Below are 23,352 nucleotides of genomic sequence, written 5' to 3'. Positions count from 1 at the left end.
GGGTATACAACAAAATGAGGGGAGATTGTCATACATAAATTCTTTATCTAAAAGAATGAAGAAGGGGTGGGAAATGTTTGGCATTTTAAGCAAACATAAAAGATTTCCCCTGGTAAAAGTGTTTAAGTCATTTATGTCTCACTTGAAACCAAACTGCGTATGCATCTTAGTTCAAATGGAGTCTTAGAACAAAGAAATCTGTTCTATTCCATGGAAAATCCTGCTGTAAACTTACAACTCTGAACATCACTAATCAATTTGAGGCACAACTAACAATTAAGAAAGAAACCCTTTAATTTCTCCAACTTCCATAATTCATTTATTCTAGCTTATATTAGAAATCACTACCTCAGTGAACATCCACTGACTTTGAACTTTTAGGAACTGCTACAGACACGATGAGGGAAAACACTGAGATAGATTATAGCTGCAGGAAAGAAGGATGAAGAACTCACCCTGTGCACAGAAGTCAAATTGCTACTGTTTTATATGATGAAATCATCTAAGATAGTTCCATCCACATGCAAACAACTGCAAGTGTAAAGGGCATGAAGAATATATATATCACTTCCCACTGTTTTTCAAATTCTAGTTTTAAGACCTTATTATTGACTACAAACTCATATAAACACGAAGATATTTTTAGTTGAAGCTAATAACACAGATCTAAGACTTTTTCTTTGTCTCCATACATGCATTCTTTTTTTGTCTTTCTCTCTGTATTTCATGAAAGGCAATGATACTAAGAATTATAACACAACATGTAAGAAATTTCCATTAAACTTCAATGTTAGGAAAAGTTTCATTATAAGTCTAAATTAATTCAAAGGCATTTCCTGAATTTTTCATATTCTGACAGCTTAAAAATAGTGAAATTAATCTCTTGATCAACTATACCAACCTATCTATCAAAATAAAATGACTTCTAAATCATGGCTTGACTTAGCAGCAAAAGAGGATTTTTAAGAAAATTAAAACCAACAGAAAACATACCTTCTGAATAATATACAAAACTATCCACGTTCTTCACAAAACTGTTCACTACATGTATATATACCTGTGATAAAATCTGATATTTCATCAAATTCAATACATGATCTGAAGTTCCCAACGGTTTTAAGATTGGATTCTTTTCTTTTGTGAATATTTGTTTAAAATGTAATAAGATTCTGTTCCTATTGCACTGGTGAACTGTATGTGTTGGATGGGGAGTAAGAAAGACAAAGATGGAGAGAAGCACTGATTCACTCTATATGACTTGATACACCTTTCTAAATACAAATCAAATTTGTAGGTTCATCACTTCTCTTGGTTGGAAGCAATATGCTAAAAATGAAACCAGACACACAAGTGAGACAGAAGGGAGTTTCTCAGATCAAGCAAGATTGGCAGAGAAGATTTGCTTTAGGAACTCTCAGAATCTGGACAAAAGCAGCAGCAAAATCATCACAGCTTCCCCCGAAACTTAATAAGCTTCCTTTACTCTCCAGAGAACATAAAACGTCCTATTCTACTTGTTATTTCTATCTGTAAATGAAAAACTATTTTTGTATTTTGATCTCACTCATGGAAATGTGGCAACATTGCTCCTGAATCTTTGCTGATATTTCCAACCAATTTATTTAGAATCAGATTGAATTTTTAAAGGAAGAAGTATTTTAAGGCACTTAACTTCTATGCAAATCAAACACATTTTTTTCTGTATAGGCTGTCACTACTATAATGAGTACCTAAAGCAAAAACAAAGAAAAACCAGAAAGCACAGGATAAAAAGACGCAGAATGACAAAAAAGAGTCCACAACTAGTAGAACACCCACGAACTCACTTCCCACCCGACTGTTAAGGTCTTATGTAAATTAGTTGCATTGTTTTTTTCTTTCCCATCCTCTCAATTATTTGTTAATAATATTTTTGGACTTAAGGCAACCTAGTAGAAACTCTCACATTTGGTGAAATACTCAGGCACTCAGTGAGACGTTCATTTTAACTACTTAATGTTCACAATGGATTCAAAATCAAAGCATGATTTCACCAGTACACCATTTGGAATTTTAAATTCTATACATTGTTTTAGGTGTAACTTAGGTATTTTATAAATAGGATGACTGTCTCAATTAAGTCAGCACTAGCTACAGAGATTTAATCCTGTAGTTTCTCCCAGGGGTAAGTGATTAGGTCTTTAGCTAATCTGATGTTGATTAGCCAATCTGAAATTGAAAAATTTGAGAATCAAGAGTTGGAAAATGAATCTCTTCATTTCATTTCCTTCATCATCTAGCTCTGCTTCAATCTTTTTCATGTTCTCTCTATACGTGCTTCCTCAAATATTGATTTTATATATATTATATATGTGTGTGTATATGTGTGTGTGTATATACATATATACATAAATATATAACACCATATATTTTAACACCAGTCAGCTTCCTACAGAGAAATTTAATTGCCAGCAAACTGTTCAACTGCCTTCTTCTAATAATCACCCAGTTCCTCTGATGATATATACACCCAAGTTTGTTGAGCCCAAACAGTCCTACTGGCAGAAACTCAATGCAATAATAAAACGCAAATTAAAGCAAATTTTAGAATAGTATTATATTGTGAGAAACTCTCAGAACTCAAAATTTTTGTTTGCTAGGGAACTGCTGGTGATGGGCAATTCAAAACTAAATTGCAAGAGAGATTTGATGTCAGCAACTCCAGAAATTCCAGCCTATCTTCACTGCTGTTACCACCATCACAACTGTTACAATGTCTAGGTAATTAAGGTGTCTAGGTGATTAGACACTGTCACAACGTCCAGGTTTGATTAAACAGGACAGCTGCTTCTCTATACTTGCACATCAAGTATTAGTTCACACTAAGTGATATGTGCAGCATTTATCCTAATCAATATATGGTGGTGATAAATATACATTGGCAGAATAATGTAAACTGTAACTACAAACTATCAAAAGCAATCTTCCCAAATATTCTTCAACTGAGGGGCTAACTTCTTCAACTGAGTGCTAACATCTTCTCTGCAAAACACTTTAGGTACTGGTTATCCACAGAGTGTAGTGAGTATAGTGCATCTGAAATTACAAAACTGTCTCTAAAAAGATATTTATTCATTCACATTTATGAAACATTTACGTATGGTCCACTATGTGCCAAGCACTATATACTATGTGCTAGGTACTAAGGAAACAAGAAAAGCAAGATTACCAAGAAACTTTGGATGATGGCCTATTTCCCCTAATTTTTTAATTTCAAGTTCCCTATACATCACTGGATCATAAGCACCAAAATAAAATGTTAAAAAATGATCTGGTTTTGGAGACAGGGAACGGAGCCTCCTACATAAATAAAAAAGATGAAAACTGGACAGGTATAACATCTCTCAGATTCTAATTTATATTTATACCCCACCTTTACCATTAAGATTTAAAGCATCTTAGAACATATATAAAATGTTAACAAGATCACATAAATTAAAAGAGAAACAAAAAAGGAAATATGAGTGAAGCAATAATAAAATAAAGCCAGGACAGTTAAAAACTTTGGCTTTTGGTAGTTAAAAATATTCAGATGTCAGCATTCCAGTAAATAACTCAAGTAGAGAAATCTTATCAGTTATGCCATCCAATACTCACAGGATTAAAAAAAGACAAATGCTTTCAAGTACTATTATGTATTAAACTAAGAATTTTTTTTCAGGGTTCCTTATAAAAGCATTACTATAATGTAATTAACAATGATCAATTACATCCTTAAAAAATATAATGACAAGTTTTGGTGGACTGTTTCTTAGAGTATCACTTTATAAAAGCTGATAGCATGACCCCCAATGCAAATAGATATTTTTTAATGTTCTCAGTTAAATTCAGAAAACTGAGCTTGTCAATCTAACACACCCTACAAAAGAAAATCAGAATGCCAAAGAAAGAGGTATGCCTGATTAGGCTACTCCTGTACCTGGACATGAAGGGGGCATGCTCTGAAATCAAGAATGACATTCTCCTTAAGGAATATTTTAACTTTTTTTTTTTAAAGATTTTATTTATTTATTTGACAGAGAGAGAGATCACAAGTAGGCAGAGAGACAGGCAGAGAGAGAGCGAAAGCAGGCTCTCCGCCGAGCAGACAGCCCGACGCGGGGCTCGATCCCAGGACCCCAAGACCACGACCTGAGCCAAAGGCAGAGGCCTAACCCACTGAGCCACCCAGGTGCCCCAACTTTTATTTTCAATACATAGACAAATAGGTACTTGAAGCCTGGAAGTTCCACTCTATACAGCATAGCTTCAAAATTTTTATCCTACAAAACTTCTAGGGTATGCATACCTAGGCACACTCCAGGTCCAAGAATTCAACAAACTGAAAAAGAACATGATCTATGGAAACTTATGTATCTGCAGGAGCTATACAAGATAGTAAACTTTAATGAACTGCATTACTATGATCAAAGAATAAGACTTAGTACATTACCACCAACAGTCATGGATCTGGTCAAAGAAGGCTGTAATAAAGTTTCTTCATCATTAAACTGTTTCTTAAGTTCTTCTACAGATTCCAGATGGAGTTGAAGAAATTCTGCAGTTGCTGCTGATGCTTCTTCTTTAACAGGATCTATCATTCTCTTCAGAAGTACCAGGTCATCCTTTCGGACTTTCAAACAAAGTTTCTCCATTTCTCGGATATTGGAACGGAGTTGCTATAAACGAAAAAAAATCATTAAAGCCACCATCTGTTAATCTAAAATACCTTCATTTTCAGAGGTAATCTATGATAATGGTCATGAATGGAAATGATTTCAAGTATTCTCTACAACAGAAGGTATATATAATATTGTTCTATTTTTCATGTCTCTAGCCAAACTGAGCTTAAGAACTCATATCCTCATGCTTTGAATTTATTTAGCATTTTTCCTTCATTAAATGTGATTATTACAAAGGTAACAAATACTCTTCATAATAAATCAGACACTGTAGACATATGAAGAAAAAATGATTTCCCTCTTCACCAATACAACCTCCTCTCTTAATCCAGTCCCTTCCACACATTTCCCACTGCTCATGAAAACATTAACATATAAAGACTCCTTCTTTTTACAAAAAAATGGACTACATTGTAATTATCTATAATTTGTTATTCCTCACCCCATGAACATAACAGTATCATCATGGATATCCTTCTTGATTAAAGAGTGTACCATATTCCATGGTACTGATGTAAAATGATTTACTCAATGACCCCTGCAAGTGATCAACAGTCATTCATGTTGTTTCCAAAACAGAAGTCCTTGAATATATCCTGATATACCATAATTGCATATATATATATATATTAGTATTATAGTATATGCTATTATACTACATTTTGTAGAAATGATTCCCAAAAGTGAGAGTACTCAAAGGATCATGTGCATTTTTTCTTTAAGATTTTATTTATTTATTTGACAGACAGAGGTCACAAGCAGGCAGAGAGGCAAGCAGAGAGAGAGAGGAGGAAGCAGGCTCCCTGCCAAGCAGAGAGCCCAATGCGGGACTCGACCCCAGGACCCTGAAATCATGACCTGAGCCGAAGGCAGAGGCTTAACCCACTGAGCCACCCAGGCACCCGGATCATGTGCATTCTTATTTCAATAGCTATTGTAAGTTTTTTCTAAGTAACAATTCATGCTACCACTGAAGTATGAGTGCCCATTTCCCCACATACTGCCAGTACTACATGTTATCTCACTGTTGCTTCAATTTGCATTTCTGGGTGTAGCTGTCAGATTTATATCAACTGATTTCTCCCTCTTTCTAGAATCATCTACTGACATAATCATCAATTTTCCTCTAATATGCTGATGAGTTATGGGTAGGTTTCATAAAGTAGAGCCACCTTTACATTCCTGATAAACTCTTCCTGATAACATATATAATTTTTTGGATTCAATCAGTTAATAATTTATTTGGACTTTCAACACATGTCCATCTATATGTGTGTGTGCTTATGTGTGCATACATGAATGGTGTGTGTCTATATTATCTTTACCAGATTTAAACTCACTTTAACAAGTTCAAGGTTGTGCTAGCTTCACAGAATGAACTGGGGCGCCTTCCATGTTCTCCAATGGACTATACTTTGACAAACATAAAAACCAACTATTCTTCGACAATGAAATAGAACTTGCAAGAATGATCTGAGTATGATGCTTCCAAAAAATGATGATCTCTATAATATTTATCATAAAATTTAGAATACATTCTAGGGCACCTGGGTAGCTCAGTTGGTTGAGTGTCAGCCTTTGGTCCTGGGATCAAGTCCCGCATCAGGCTCCTTCCTCAGCAAGGAGTCTGCTTCTCCGTCTCCCTCTGCCCCTCCCCCAGCTTGTACTTTCGATCGCTCACTCACTCTCTCAAATAAGTAAAATCTTAAAAAAAGGAACATATTTTAATATTTCTCACATAATATTTTAATTTCTCTCCCCTATCTCACTTTCACAGGTACTAATGCAAATTCTGTATAACAGGACAGAATGTATTAATTTCTTTTATTTCTCAAGTACCTATTCTGGGTGAGGTGTTACATCCTGTATTATTACATTCCACATTATTACATTATAGAAAAATCAGAACAAAGAAAACTTGTTAAGGATTTACTTAATTTTGTTTAGCAGCAAAGCTCAATTAAAACCCAGGTATTTTTTTGTTAAGTTTTCATTTTAATTCAGCATAGTTAACATACAGTATTATATTAGTTTCAGGTATACAATACAGGGATTCAACAATTCCATACAACACCCAGTGCTCATCACAAGTGCCCTCCTTAATCCCCATCACCAACTTCACTCATTCTCCTACCTTCCTCCCCTCTGGTAACTATCAGTTTGTTCTCTAGAGTTAACAGTCTGTTTCTTGGTTTCTCGTTTTTCCTTTGCTCATTTGTTTTGTTTCTTAAATTCCACATATCAGTGAGATCGTATGGTATTTGTCTTTCTCTGACTGATTTCACTTAGCATTATACTCTCTGGCTCCATCCATGGTGTTGCACATGGCAAGATTTCATTTTTTTTAATGGCTGAATAATATTCTGGTGTGTGTGTGACATCTTCTTTATCTATTCATCTATCCATGGGAACCTGGCCTGCTTCCATAATTTGGCTATTGTAAATAATACCACCATAAACATAGCGGTGCATGTATCTCTTTAAATTAGAGCTTTTGTATTTTGGGGGTAAATAACCAGTAATGCAATTACTAGACTGTGGGGTAGTTCTATTTTTAACTTTCTGAGGAACCTCCTTACTGTTTTCCATAGTGGCTGCATCAATTTGCATTCCTACCAACAGTGCATAGAGGATTCCTTTTTCTCCATAAACTCACCAACACTTATTTCTTGTGTTTTGATTTTAGCCATTCTGACAAGTGTGAGATGATATCTCATTGTAGTTTTGATTTGCATTTCCCTGATGATGAGTGATGTTGAGTATCTTTTCATGTGTCTGTTGGCCATCTGGATGTCTTCTTTGAAGAAATGTCTGTTCATGTCTTCTGCCCATTTTTAATTGGACTATCTGTTTTGATAGTCCAATTAAATATGAGTTATATTAGTTCTTTATATTTTGGATACTAATCCTTTATTGGATATGTCATTTGCAAATATCTTCTTGCATTCAGTAGGTTGCCTTTTAGTTTTGTTGACTGTTTCCTTTACTGTGCAGAAGGTTTTTATTTTGATGTAGTCCCAACAGTATATTTCCCTTCCCTCAGGAGATCTATCTAGAAGAATGTTGCTATGATCAATGTCAGAAAAATTACTGCCTGTGCTGCTCTCTTCTAGGATTTTTATGAAAACCCAGGTATTCTTAAAAGTCTGGCTATCGGGATGCCTGGGTGGCTCAGTGTGTTAAGCCGCTGCCTTCGGCTCAGGTCATGATCCTAGGTCCTGGGATTGAGTTCTGCATCGGGCTCCTTGCTTGGCGGGGAGCCTGCTTCTCTTTCTGCCTCTGCCTGCCACTCTGCCTGCTTGTGAGCTCTCTGCCTCTCTCTCTCTGACAAATAAATAAATAAAATCTTAAAAAAAAAAAAAAGTCCGGCTATCTTCCCATTAAACTATAACCATAATTCATATATACATGTGTTCATATGTATGTTCAATAAGATATATGTTCATATACATTCATTCATATATTCATATGTTAATATATATATTTCCTTAATATAATCAAAGGACCCATTTTATTCTAGCAAAATTAAAAACAATTCTGGAAAGAAGAGTTTAGCTACAACCTAGTGTATTTTGTAAGATGTTCTGGGTGAATAAAAAAGTTGTGCTTCTATCCTGCCATGACTCTATACTTCTTTTAATAATCTGTCACTCTTTTGTGAACTAAAAAACCTAAGGATAACTGTAAACTAAAAATATGTGATATGCAAGCATAAATATGGAAAAATCATAGAACATATAGGCCTATGTTATTATCCAGTCCAACCTTATGATTTTATAAGAGGGAAAATGAACTCCAGATGAACACAGTGGTAGAATTAAGTCTAGTGTCCAGTTTTCAAGTGCTGAACAGTATTATTTCTAACACACCACCAACTCTTAGCTGTACAATTCCTTTCTGAACTATAGTTGTAAAACTTGGTTCAATAGCTGTCACATAGTCCACAGAAACATTTTAGGCAGTACTACCTTGGAGAAGCATTTAAGTTTCTGCAGCTAAGGAACACTTGCCTATGACATATTCTTCCTATTTTATACAATTTTCACATACATTTATGTCCCCCATCAAACTATGGTGTCCAGGATTCTATTACTAAGGGTGGAGAGGAAAATACTAAGAGAAAGAAAGAAAACACCCAATGAACTATAAAATCTGATACTATAGTATCAAAACAAAAAATGGCTATATTTTTATTAAAACTGTAAGTTGTCCATTGTATTATGTATTTACCTTTTCTGTCTTATTTTACCTTCACAACTTACCTTTGAAATGAGTATTCCTATTATCCTCATTTTACAGAAGAGAAAATTAAAGCAAGACATTTTTTTAAAAAGCCTAGGATTATACTTCTAGCAAAAAAGTACAGCCAGGAATTAAATCCAGGCTACAGAGCATATGTTCTCAACAATTTTTCTATATAGCTATACTACCCAACAGAAATATAATGCAAACCACAAATGCAAGGCATATGCATAGTTTCAGATTTTCTAATAGTCACATTAAAAAGTAAAAAGGTGAAGTTAATTTTAATGTTTTATTTAACCCAATACATCCAAAATATCATTTAAACATGTAATTAATATAAAAATTATTAAATACTGTACATTCACAGCACATTTCAATTCAAACTAGTCACATTTTTTAATGTGGGGCTTGAACTCATGACTCTGAGATCAAGACCTGAGCTGAGATCAAGAGTCAGACATTTAACAGACTAAGCCACAAACTAGCCACATTTTAAGTGCTCAAAAATTACATGTGGCTAAGAGGTACCATATTGGACAGCACAGCTATGGAATCTCTCCAAAATCAAATAAAAGGAACATATGTGAAAAACATAAAGTAGGTGTTTCTGCTTCAGGGTATAGCAAGGTAGATAATTCAAATTAACCCTCCCACCAATGAATAATTAAAAAGCTGACAATAAGACAAATCATAAAGAGACAAAATTCAAAGGCATCAAAAAGCAAATGAGATAGTAAGAAATTTGTAGGCCAAGAATTAGACAAAGGGAAAATCCAGAGGTGAGTCCCAAACTCAAGGCCACATTTGCTTGGAAGTATTTGCTTACCAGTGTTTGAAAGCCTCATAAATTTCTGGGTAAAATACTCAATGCTGGAGCCTGCTAAATATAACTACTATGGTGCTTTGAGCTGGGATCTGAAAGAGCTGTACCCCAAGAGCCCAAGTAATCCTGAAATAAATCAGCCTTCGCATGAACTACAGTTTGGTTTTCAGTCTTTTGGGTAATGCATAAAAACTTTAATCCCCGAAACTGTATAAAGATAATTGTGGAAAATTAGTACCCCAAGGGCTTAGAGGGAGTAAATGAAATCCTCTCTAGAGGAAAATAACATTATCCCTATCCTCAAAAAATCTCTGTAAGTAAGTTTTCAAATATAATGCCCACCAAAGATAATCAAGCACAGGAGAGCATATACAAGATGAAGAATAGCAGAAACAACACACAACAGAAACATCCAAAGGGATTATTTGATATGCATAATACAAATGTAGCTTAAAAAACTATGGTTATTTTATCAAAAGATATAAAAATCGGGCTTGGAGATTCAGCAAACACTGGAAACTATAAAAAGTAAAGTACAGATTTTTAAAAAGAATGAATATTCTATCATCTAAAAATAGAGATGGGATTGGGAAGGAGACAAACCATAAGGACTCGTAATCTCACAAACAAACTGAGGGTCGCTGGTGGGTGGAGGCTAGGGAAAGGGTGGTTGGGTTATGGACATTGGGGAGGGTATGTGTTATAATGAGTGCTGTAAAATGTGTAAGCCTGATGATTCACAGACCTGTACCCCTGGGGAAAATAACACATGTTAACAAAAATAATATTTAAAAAAATAGAGTATACAGGGGCACCTGGGTGGCTCAGTGAGTGAAGCATCTGATTTTAGTTTAGGCTCAGGTCATGATCTCATGGGTTGATTGAGCCCTGCATTAGGCTCCACGCTCAGTGGGGAGTCTGCTTGAAGATTCTCTCCCTTTGCCCCTCCCCCCCACTCACAGTCTTTCTCTCTCCAAATAAATAAATCTTTAAAAAAAAATAAAAATAAGTATACAAAAGAAAAAATTTTATTAGAGTTTAGCTGCAGGACACCTGTGTGGCTTAATCAATTAAGCATCTGCCTTTAGCTCAGGTCACCATCCCTGGGCCCTTGGATCAACCCCATTTCAGGTTCTCCACTCAGTGGGAAGCCTGCTTTTCCCTCTTCCTGCCATTCTCCTCCCCTTGCTGTGCACACACACGTTCTCTGTGTCAAATAAATATTTAGCTGCATATTAGACCAACTCAAGACTTAGTAAACTAAAAATTAGATATGAAGAAACTATGTAAAAAAGAAACAGTTAAAAAATATAGAAAAGAGGTAAAAGACATAGGATATAATTTAAAAAGAATATAATATACATATATTTAGAATCCTAGAAGAAAAGGATATAAAATAAATTTGAATAGATAATGACTAAGAAAAGACATCAATCCACAGATTCAAGAAGATTGGCAAATCCCAAGAAGAGTTAATAAAAACATACAGCCAAAAAGGGAAAAAAGAAAAGAAAGAGGAAAAGATCTCTCACAAGGAGCTCAAAAAGGAACTAGAGGCAATACAATTTCTTGCAAAAAGGCCTACCCATCTCAGGGGCACCACTGCCAATGCTGTATATGCTACAGTTACCCTTCAAACTAGATGTTTTTATTCTATGTTACATAACTTCTGGTTTCTTCATCCAACATGCCTATCCTAACTTTTTCCTCTCTAATCACTCACATTCTGTGATCCAATATATAAATCCAACATTAGATGTATGATTATAACTGTTATAAAGGATCTTATTTTGTGTACTATATGTTAAGAATAGCATACATTGCCATAAAATGTAAAAAAAAAAAAAAATCCATATATAAGCAGTGTAACCAACTACCCAAAGGTCATACCAACAAACACATCAATAAACCTTGAACAATGACGAGAAAAGCAAGGCCACACCCAGAAGACCATACTAAAGACCAGAAAAAGAACAGTAAGACTATAATATGACTTCTCCAAGCAACAATAAAGGTTAGAAGAGAACAGAATGATACAAAAGTATGGAGAAAAAATTATTGTCACCCTAAATTTTAATAACCAGCAAAATATCTTTTGGTAGGTAAAATGAAGATAAACAAAACTTGAGGGAATTTGTCTCTAGCAAATACACAGTAAATATAAAAGTGTCCTTCAGGAAGAATAATAATTAATCCCAGATATAAAGTTGGAGATGCATAAAGAAATGAGTAACATTAAAAAAATAGTAAAAAAAAAAGTATGGATAAATATATATGACCAGTAACTATACTAAAACAATAATAGTAATATATTTTAGATATATGTGTATGATTAAAATACATAAAAATAGCACTAAAATTAACATTTACTTTGGGGAACACATATACAACTAAAATATTCCAAGGTACCTGCATAATCTGTATTGTTTATGGATGGATGTATGTTGTAATTTCTAAGAGTATGTAATTCTAAAACTAACTGAGAACAGTTGGATCAATTAAAAAAATACAAGAAAGTGAAAATGGATATGAAAAAGAATAAAGAATATGTGGAAGAAGTAGAAAGCAGGTAAAAGAGTATAATATCTAAACATAAATACAGTGACAATCATATTAAACATAAATGGGATAAATATTCCAGTTGAAAGATAAAAATTTTTAGACTGGAAAAAATATAAAACTCAAGAAATACATCTGAAACATAAATATATGGGTGCCTGGATGGCTCAGTCATTAAGCATCTGCTTTAGGCTTAGGTCATGATCCCAGGGTCCTAGGACTGAGCCACATTGGGCTCCTTGCTCGGCGGGAAGCCTGCTTCTCCCTCTCCCTCTGCTGCTCCCCCTGCTTGTGTTTCCTCTCTCATTATGTCTCTCTCTGTCAAATAAATAAATAAAATCTTTAAAAAAAATAAATAAAACATAAAGATAGTTAGAAGTAAAAGGATAAAATGATGAACCATGTACAGCTGACCCATGAACAACATGGATTTGAATATATAGATTCAATAAATTAGAATAAATTTGGAAAAGGTTCTTTGTCTTGGTGGAACTTGGCAAGCTGATTCCAAAACGTATTTGGAACTGCACATATAGGGCTGATACTAGCTTTGAAGAAGATTAATAAAAACTTCCTCTATTAGATATTGACTGATTATAAAGCCATAGTAATTAAGATAGTGTGGTATTAGTGCAAGAATAGACAAATACACCAATGGGACAGATAGCTGAGAAACAACCCAAGCATATATGCACTAAATTTACAACAAAGGTGGCACTTCAGGGAACCATGATCTTTCCACAGAAGAGTGCATGGTCATTTGGGTATTCACATGGGGAAAAAAATTAAACTGGACACACCACTTCACACCATACACAATAATTAACCAGATGGATTATAGACCTAAATGTGAAAGGCAAAACAACAGAATATATTTATGACGTAAGGGTAGGAAATACCTCTTAAATGTGGCACAAAAAGCACCAAGAAAAAACTAATAATCTTGATTGTACTAAATTAAATGAACTTCTAGGGCACCTGGGTGGTTCAGTCATTAAGCGCCTGCCTTCGGTAAGGTCATGATCCCACTGTCCTGGGATCAAGCCCTGCATCGGGCTCCCTGCTCAGCAGGAAGCTTGCTTTTCCCTCTCTGACTCCCTCTGCTTGTGTTCCCTCTCTTGCTGTCTCTGTCAAATAAATAAATAAAATCTTAAAAAAAAAATTAAATGAACTTCTAGTCATCAAGGGATACAACAAAGACAGTGAAAAGGTTAATCACTGAGTGAAAGAAGATAACTGCAACACATACACTGACAAAGGGGTCACAGATTAAAGAACTCTTATAGATAAGAAAAAGACAAAACCTGTAGAAATGTGGGCGAGAAGGTTCCCATTCAGCAGGGAGTCTGCTTCTCTCTCTCTCTCCCCCCACCCCTTCCTCTCTGCCCCTCCTCCTGCTCATGCATGCTCTCTCTCAAATAAGTAAATCTATATAAAAAAACAAAACCAAACCAAAGAGTTACTCAATCTCACTAATAGTCTGGTAAATGTAAATTAAACCATAATTAGTTACCCACCAGAACACCTAAAATCGAAGTTTGACTTTACTAAGTACTGGTGAGGATATGGAGACCACAGAAACTCACATACATCGCTGGAAGGATTGTAAAATTAGCACAACTATTTTGGGAAATAGTTTGTTACTATACTATAGTTGAAAATAAGGATGCCTAATGAACCAGCAATTCCTCTCCTAGGAATACATTTACCAGAAAGGTATGTACACGTATACCAATGAATGCATATGTATACCAATAAAAATATACAAGAATGTTAATATCACCTGTAATAGAAACTGAAAACAAAATTTAAAAAAACTAAAAATAACCCAAATGACCATCAATATATCATAGTAAATGTTTACCATACACTATGGTAAACTCATACAATGGACCATATACTGGACCATACAGTACTGTTTTATGTCTCAACCCGGACATTAAAGAAATGTTATTTATTTCAATTTACATAATGTTCAAAACCAGACTAAATTAATCTATAGCTTAATGACACATTTAGTGGTAAAACTACACTAAGAAAATAAACTATACTCAGAAATACTAAGAAGCAATTACCATATAAATCAAGACAATGATTATTTTAGGGGAGAGAAAGGCGGTTGTTATAGGAAAGAGGCAATAGGGCTTACAGGATGGGGGCAATTTTCTATTTCTTGATCTGAGTAGTAGTTACATGAGTGTTCCCAGGATAATAATTTGTTTAGGTGTGTATTTATGCTATATGCATTTATAGCACATATGTTATATTTCACAGTAAAAAGTGTTAATAACTTTTTTAGAAAAGAGTATTATATTAACCTGTATGTTCAATTAAGCTAAGGATAGAAACAAATACGAAAGCATTTGGGTAGGGGTAAAAATGAGTATCAATCTCATTGTGGAAGTATATTACCTACTACCTAGTTGGATAAAAGATATTAATTCATTCATTTGACTAAATTGTGAGGTTGTAGGGACAGGAGACTTATGCCTAATTTCTTTATCATTGTGTCCTCAAGGCTATATTTGATCCCTGATACATGGTTTGATTCAATAAACATGGTTAATGAATGAATGCTTTCTTAATTATTTTCCATTTAAAGTGGCAAAGCAGTAGTCCAACAACAGAGATTGCCAACTCTCAAGATGCAACTAGGAAAAAAAAAAAAAGAATGCAACTAGATTTGTTCCCTAGGAATGCATAATGTAAGTCACTAGGCATATGAAACATTTCATTTTTCATTAGCTGGAAGAAATAATGAAAGGAACCATGTTTTTGGAATTAATTCTGATTTATAAGCATAAAATAGTGAAGCAGAAATGAAACCCATGAAAAAGAGCAACCATGCCATCTTGGAGTTCTTAATAGTTAAAAAGGGAATAATAAAAACACTAATACTTTAGGGAAGTGAATCACATTTTTCTGGGGAAAATAGCTGTGTGATGCCATAGAAATTTTGTGATAGGAAGATCTTCTTTTGAAAGAGAAAGATAGTTTCTAAAAGGTGAAATTCTGAAACTATAAACAAAAAAATTAATCTGATAAGAAAAGAAAGGGCATCTGAAGAATCCAATGTGGTTGTGTATGGTATGCAAAGTTTAGAATTTTAAGAGATTCGTTTAAAAAAAAAAAAAAGGAAGGCATGTGAACAAGGATGAATACAAAAGAGTGGTGTGAAACAAGGAGATTCATGTAAGTAAAGTAAAAGCCCAGAATGAGCGGAGGCTGAAGAAAAATGTTAAGAACAATAAAAAGAATTGAAAAAATACATGTAGAGCAAGAACAAGAAAGGAGGAATAGGTCTACTGCTTGGGGCAGATGGTATAATGTTAACAGATGATGCAGAGTAAGCAGAACTACCAAACTCCTATACTGCTTTTAATTCTCTATTAAGGAGAAATATTCAAAACTCAAAGGGGCATAAGAAACATGCTCAAAGGAAACTTGAAATATCTTACTTTAATAATCTAGACAGGCTTCATGAAGAATATTAGGAAAACAGAAGATGTTAAATAGGCCAAGTTGGGTAAAGACGGAGGTAGAGTACAAAGGTAGAAGTTTACTAAATATCAAGTATCTTAACTGTATTCCAGAATGAAGCTCAAGAAGATACAACCCAAAAAACAAAAACAAAACAAAAATTAGCAAAGGCTTCCCAAAGATTACTATACATACAAAGAAATAGGGAAATATGACCCATAATAAGGAGAATAATCACTTGACTGAAACTGGCCCAAAACTGATATAGATATGTTTAAAAAGTTAAGTACAGACATGGAAGTTATAAAGAGACCCAATTCAGGGCAGCTGGGTGGCTCAGGTGGTAAAGCATTTGACTCTTGATATCAGGGTCCTCAGTTCAAGCCCCAAATTGAATGTAGAGTCTACTTAATAAAAAGAGAGAGAGGTGCCCAAATCAAATTCTAGAATTGAAAACTACAATATGTGATGAAAAATGCCTTGAGTATATTAACAGCAGATTGGATGCTGCTGCTGCTAAGACTAGTAAACATGAAGACTTAGAAATAAAACTACCCAAAATTAACCACAAAGAGAAGGAAGAATCCAAAAAATTAAAAAGTGCATCAGTGAGTTGTAAGATAACTTCAAGCAGTCTAACATGCTTGTAATTGGGAGTCTCTGAAGGAGAGGAGAGATGGGAAGGGACAGAAAAATATTCAAAGAAATAATGCCCCAAAATTTTCAAACTTGATGCAAACTATAAACCTAGAGATCCGAGATGTTCTAAAAATTGAAAGCACAAGAAATGTGAAGAAAATGCCACCAAGGTTCATCATAATCAAAGTACTCAAAGCCAGCAAAAAAGGGAAAATTGTAAAAGTGGCCAGAAAATAAAGACATATTACACACTGAGAATAAAGATAAGAATGAAACAGATTTCTCACTGGAAAAAACCCAAGTGGAAAAGTTGAAAACACATTTAAAGTACTGGAAGAAAAAAAAAAGTCAATGCAGAATTCTATAAACAGCAAAATTCCTTTTAAAAACAAAGGCCAAATAAAGGCTTTGCAGATATACAAAAGATCAAAGAATTCATCACTGGTATAACTGTGCTCCAAAAAATGTTAAAAGAAATCTTTCAGGCAAAAGGAAAATTATACCAGATGGAAATATGGGTTTACACAAAGGCATTAAGCACACCAGAAATGGAAATAACACAATATGTAAGATTTTTCCCCCTTAATATCTATATCACTTGAAAAAGATAATTGAGAGTTTAAACATTATGAAGTACATAATATATGTATAAGTAAAAATACAACAACAATAGCACAAAGACTGAGGGGAGAAAGAGAAGTATATTTTAAGTTTCTTAAACATATGTGAAATAGTATATCACTTAGAAGACAAACTGTAATAAAATGTATACTATAAACCTTACAGTGACCACTAAAATAACAACACAAAAAGTTACAGCTTACAAGGCAAGGAGATACATAAAATAAAAAATACTCAATTCAAAATAAAACAGAAATGTCATTAATCAAAAATTAAAATCACAGTAAGATACCACTACAGGCCTACAGAATGGATAAAACCATATCGGGGCAGCAGGGTGGCTCACTTGGTTAAGCATCTCCCTTTGGCTCAGGTTATGATCTCAGGGTCTTGGCATCTAGCCACAAGTTAGGCTACCCACTCAGCAGGGAGTCTGTTTCTCCCTCTACCTCTCCCTCTGCCCCTCTGTTTGTGCTCTCTTGCTCACCTTCTCTCTCAAATAAATAAAATCTTAAAAAAAAAAAGACTAAGCATATCAAATGTTGACAAGGATATGAAGAACTGGTAGGAATGTAAAATGGTACGATCATTTCATAAAACAGCTTGGCAGTTTCTTACATAATTAAGGAATAACAACTACATGATCCTGCCATCCCATTCACAAGTATTTATCCAAGAGAAATGAAATCCTGTGTCCATACAAAGTCCTTTACTCAAATGTTCATAGCAGCTTTATTTTTATTATTTTTTAAAGAATTTATTTATGTATTTGACAGAGGGAGATCACAAGTAGGCAGAGAGGCAGGCAGAGAGAGAGGGGGCCCTGCTGAGCAGAGAGCCCGATGCGGGGCTTGATCCCAGGACCCTGAGATCATGACCTGAGCTGAAAGCAGAGGCTTAACCCACTGAGCCACCTAGGCGCCCCACATAGCAGCTTTATTTTTAATAACCCCAAACTGAAAACAACCCAAATGACCATCACAGAGAAACAGATGAACAAGCCGTGGTATATTTATACAATAGAATACCTACCCAACAATGAAAAGGAATGAATACTGATACACACTATAACACGAATGAACCCCAAAATATGCATGCAGAGTGAAAGAAGCCAGACAGAAGAAGTGCTTATTTCATGATTCTATTTATATAAAATCCTAGGAAATCCAAACTACTGTACAGTGGTTGCTTGGGTGTGTGTATGCACATGTACACGGACAGTAGAGAATGGGAACTGGTGCACAGGGATGTGGGTGGGAGAAGCCAGAACACAGTACAATGAGGTATGAAGGAACTTTTTGGGGCGATGGGTATATTAATTATCTTGACTGTAGTGATGGTCTCATGGTATACACATGTCAAAAATTATCAAATTGTGCACTTTATGTCAATTACACCTTAAGAAAGTTGTTTGGAAAAAAAAGCAGACAGAAAAATGCAAACGATATCATTTATTATTTGTAAATACTTAAATGCACAGAAATGATAAATACTTGGTGCCTGGCTGGCTCAGTCAGTAGAGTATGCAGCTCTTGATCCCAGGTTTGTGAGTTCGGGCCCCACATTGGGAACAGCGCTTACTTAAAATAATAATGATAATAATAATAATAATAATTAAAAAAAAAGAAATGATAAATATTAAAATCAGCAAAGAAGATTTTTTTCAGATGAAGGTAGGAACAAGGTAAATAGAATCAAGAAAAGGTACACAAGGGATTTCAATGGTATTTGTAAAGTTTTCTTAGGGGAAAAAAAAAGAGAAGGAGAGCCTAGGTGGCTCATCAGTTAAGCATCAGACTCTTGATTTCTGGTCAGGTGGTGATCCCAGGGCTATGTGATAAAGCTCCACATTAGGCTCCCTGCTGAGCAGAGTCTGCTTAAGACTCTCTCTCTCCCTCTCCCTTTTCCCCTCCCTCCTCTAAAAAATAATATTTGTAATTAAAATTTTTAAAAGAAAGAAATTGCGACAAAATGTCAATATTTAACAAAGTTGGGTGATGAGAACATAACTGTTACATTATTTTTACTATTTACCATATTTTGTATGTTTGAAGTGTGTATATGGAAAATTTGTCAAAAAGTTACTTCATCAGTTAGGTTGATGTCAGGGTAGTTCTTTATTCCTCTGCCAAGCGTGTAAGTTCAGAATCATTTACCAGGGCTACAAAGAAAGTAGATAAAAATCTAACATATTACGACCCTGACATTCTACACAAAAGTGTCTATACATATGTGTATCTGCATTTTTCTAAAAGGTAAACCCAGGTGGTACCTGGGTAACCCAGTTGGTTAAGAAGCCAACTCTTGATTTCAGCTCAGGTTATGATCACAGAGCCCCACTGGGGGTTCCATCTCAGTGCAGAGTCTGCTTGTCCCTCTCCCTGCCTCGCCCACCCCACTTAAGTGTGCTTTCTCTAAAATAAAAAAAGATCTTTAAAAAGTAAACCCACAGTATCCTGATTATTACATTAGCTACCTAACTGGTATTCTTATTCCCATCCTTGCTTCTTTAGAATTTATCCTTTTCATAATAGTCAAGGTGATCTTTTAAAGTCATATCAGTTCATCATCCACTCAGGTCCTTCCAAAGACTCTACCCAACTTCAAATTACCACATCCTGCCAGGTCTTCCATCATCAGATCCAGGTGATTGCCCTTACTTCTTCTATATCCTCCTTGCTCACACCAGCCACACTAACCTCCTTACTACCCCTTGAATATGCCACTGCATCCTCTCCCCTCAGTCTTCCCACTTGATTCCCTAGGTTTATGCCTTAACTTCCTTCAAGTCACTGCTTAAATGTCATCAGAAACCTTTCGCAACCACTGTGTATATAAGAACATTCATCACCTTCTGTGATTTTTTTTGTTCCCTTTAACCGGCTTTACTTTTACTTCATGGCACTTATAACCATCTAAATATTATATTTCTAAAAGGTTTTATTTATTTGACAGAGAGAGACAGACAGACAGTATAAGCAGGGGAGTGGCAGAGAGAGAGGGAGGAGCAGACCCCCTGCTGAGTAGGAAGCCCGACATGGGGCTTGGTCGCAGGACTCTAGGATCATGACCTTAGCCAAAGGCAGACGCTGAACCAAGTGAGCCATCCACATGTCCCACTGTATATTTACTTATTAAAAAATTATCTGTCTCTGCTTTTTCCACTCGCCATCCCCAGAATATAAGTTCAATGACAAAAAGAATTTTGTTTTGCTCATGACTATATCCCCCAGGGTCTAGAATAGTATCTAGTACATAGCAAAAGTTAAAATGTTTCTGCTCTTTTAATAAGCAGGTCAGAAAGGCTGACATGTCAAGTTTTGAAAATTTATAATATCTGCAAGTTATTATATCTGCAAGTTAGATAAATGGGTCTACAGTCAATGAAGTAAGTTCAGAAACAAGAAACTACACTAACTCAGTAATTAGCAAGCTTATAGGATACAAGCAGTAAACTGCAAACTATGGCCAAACTTTTTATAATCAAGGTTACATCTCTCTCTCTTTAGTTCTATAACTAAATTTAATAACTAGTTTTGGCTTTTCCCCCTTCTTCCAGAAATACCCTGAAGTTTCTGTCTAAAGATTAAAAAATATGTTTAAACATATACTTATCTTTACTGATAATTGTAGAAAGTAATTATTCTGAGTTAATTAAAATTCTGAAAAAATGGTTAATTATGTATTTAATGATTAAAAGAGTGGCTATGCATATATTTGCTTGTGTTAAATATTGAATTAAGGATTCCTAATGTGTTTTTACAACATGTAATTTTGTGAGCAAATTGTGTACAGCCAAAAACATTTGGTATCATAATAACCTGACTTCCTTACAAACAGAGCACAAGTCCACTAGTAAACATTTAAACAACTTAGAGTAAACACATTCTAGACATATCATTTATTATTAAAGGCTCCAGAGTCATAACTGCTTAATTACAATAAATCTGGACTGTTCTTGTATTATCTAACTACACTAAGGTATTGATAGTAGTATAACAATTTTACACTTAGTTCAACACCAAAAGGCACCAAAAAGAAAATATATATATTATATATAGCTTAAAAATACTAGCTGAAATACCAAAAGCAGTAAAACTCAAAGGAGAAAAAAGTCTCCATTTATTTACTAAACATATATCTAATGAGGACTAATGTATCTCCCTAAGTTAATATTAATTCCAGATTAGATTCCTGCACTACCACTTATTAAGGCCTTGTGCAGTTAATACACTACGTTTCTCTGTTATTCAGCCTTCTTTTATCTAAAGAAATGAGGATAACACTTCCCTTATCCAGCATCTAGCCAGCTGGCACTATATCACTTACTGGTCTCTATGTTTGAAAATTGTATGTTGACTTACTTCTTTTATTACTAAAGCCTTAAACTATTATTTAAATATTTTATTTAACTTTTTATGAATTCACATTTAGGTAAGTTTCTCCAAAGCTAATATTGTGATATATTTTACAGAATCCTATATTATCAGCTATTATTATTATTGTATGTTAAGTACTTGGGGAGGGGGGCAAGAAAGACTAAGCTTTTTAAAATACACATTTTGTACCTTTTTTTTTTTTTAAAGATTTATTTATTTATTTATTTGACAGATAGAGATCACAAGTAGGCAGAGAGGCAGGCAGAGAGAGAGGGGGAAGCAGGTTCCCTGCTGAGCAGAGAGCCCGATGCCGGGCTTGATCCCAGGACCCTGAGATCATGACCTGAGCCGAAGGCAGAGGCTTTAACCCACTGAGCCACCCAGGCGCCCCCATTTTGTACCTTTGTAAGACAAGCGAACCAAGGTGGGAAAAATGATGCATTTACAATGTTTTAAGTTAAACTAACAAAACCTAACACTTCTGCTTGGCTTGATCTAGCAGTTAAAAGTGAAAGTATCAAATCAAACTTACTCCAATTCCTCTTATTTACTGAATACTTACTTATGACAAGGGCTATGTAAGCACTTTGCACACATGATTAACAATCCTTACAATCATCCTGGAATACAGCAGAATGAGACTTTACTTTCAGAGACAGCATTATGTATAAAAAGAAATAAGAATTCTTTTGCAGAGGGAGCTGTTGTCATTTATACAATTTTTTTTTTAAGATTAGTTATTCATTTGACAGAGAGAGAGAGAGAGAGCGAGCACACATGCACAGTGAGTGAACGAGAGAGAACATGAGTGAGGAGAGAGGCAAGACGGGGAGCAGGGAGCCTGATGCAGGGCCTGATCCCAGGACCTGAGATCATGACCTAAGCTGAAGACAGATACTTAACCAACTGAGCCACACAGGTGCCCCTAAGATCTTTTTTTAAGAGATAAATTTGAGCAGTGAGGCACCTGGGTGGCTCAGTTGGTTAAGTCTCCAACTCCTGATTTAGGCTAAGGTCTTTATCTCAGGGTCCTGGGATTAAGCCCTGCCTCAGGGTCTGCACTCAGCAGGATGTCTGCTTGAGGATTCTCTCTCCCACTCCCTTTGCCCTTCCCCACTTGCCCTGCCCCGCCCCATTCATGCACATGCACTTACTTTCCAAAATAAATAAACAAATCTTAAAAAAAAAAAAGATAAATTTGAGCAAGCTTGTTTATAACCAATTATTTCTTCCAATAACTAGAAAGCCAGATTGGGGGGTGGGGGGGTGGGGGAAGAAACACAAGAAATCAAAACTAGGAAGAAATCAGGAAAAATGGGTGATCTTACAAGAGAAGAAAAATATTATTAAAAATATATATACATATAAAGATAAAGTCCAAAGGGATTTAAACCAATTATTCAAAAGAATATCTACCTCCCCCAAAGGAGGATAGCTGGACATATCACATGATGGCAAAGTTCCCCCAGAGCAGGCACCCTCAGAGAACCACTTTGGAAGTTATCTGACCTTTCTGACTTGCCCTCAGAAATCAGGCAGCATTATTCCTGCCTCAGCCCAGATTCAACAGGAAGGGAATCATACTGTGATATAGCACCATCACAGTGCACGATCATATTGCACGATCATAATGTGCAATACCAACTAGATGGAAATATTTGCAGGTATCTCTAAAAATCTACCACAACTGGTATGTATAATATTAAAAAGTACATTAAAAGTACAAGAATATCCCATATTCATAGGTGGGAAAACTGGACATTATAAATACGTCAATTTTCTCTAAATACATGGATAAATCCAATGCAATTCCCAAATTCCAAACAAGATTGTATATGGACTTTGACAAGCAGATCCAAATTTCATATGGAAGACTAAAGGGCCATGAACAGCCAAAACACTCCCG

General features: G+C 35.1%; 1 protein-coding gene across 5 annotated transcripts in view; it reads right to left on the bottom strand.

Moving 5' to 3' along the window:
* The window catches only part of STX17 (syntaxin 17), a 54,472-nt gene that overhangs the window by 14,632 nt on the left and 16,488 nt on the right, over positions 1-23,352 (bottom strand). For all 5 annotated transcript variants that reach the window (XM_080820725.1, XM_080820727.1, XM_080820726.1 and 2 more), the window contains one exon: positions 4,472-4,697. In XM_080820725.1, coding sequence (XP_080676851.1) covers positions 4,472-4,697 — 226 coding nt within the window. The remainder of the gene's footprint in view (positions 1-4,471; positions 4,698-23,352) is intronic.

This window comes from Martes martes (assembly GCF_963455335.1).
Source record: "Martes martes genome assembly, chromosome: 12".
Classification (NCBI taxonomy): Eukaryota; Metazoa; Chordata; class Mammalia; order Carnivora; family Mustelidae; genus Martes; species Martes martes.
Note: the sequence above shows the minus strand (reverse complement) of the source record. Positions and strands in the feature narration are given on the sequence as shown.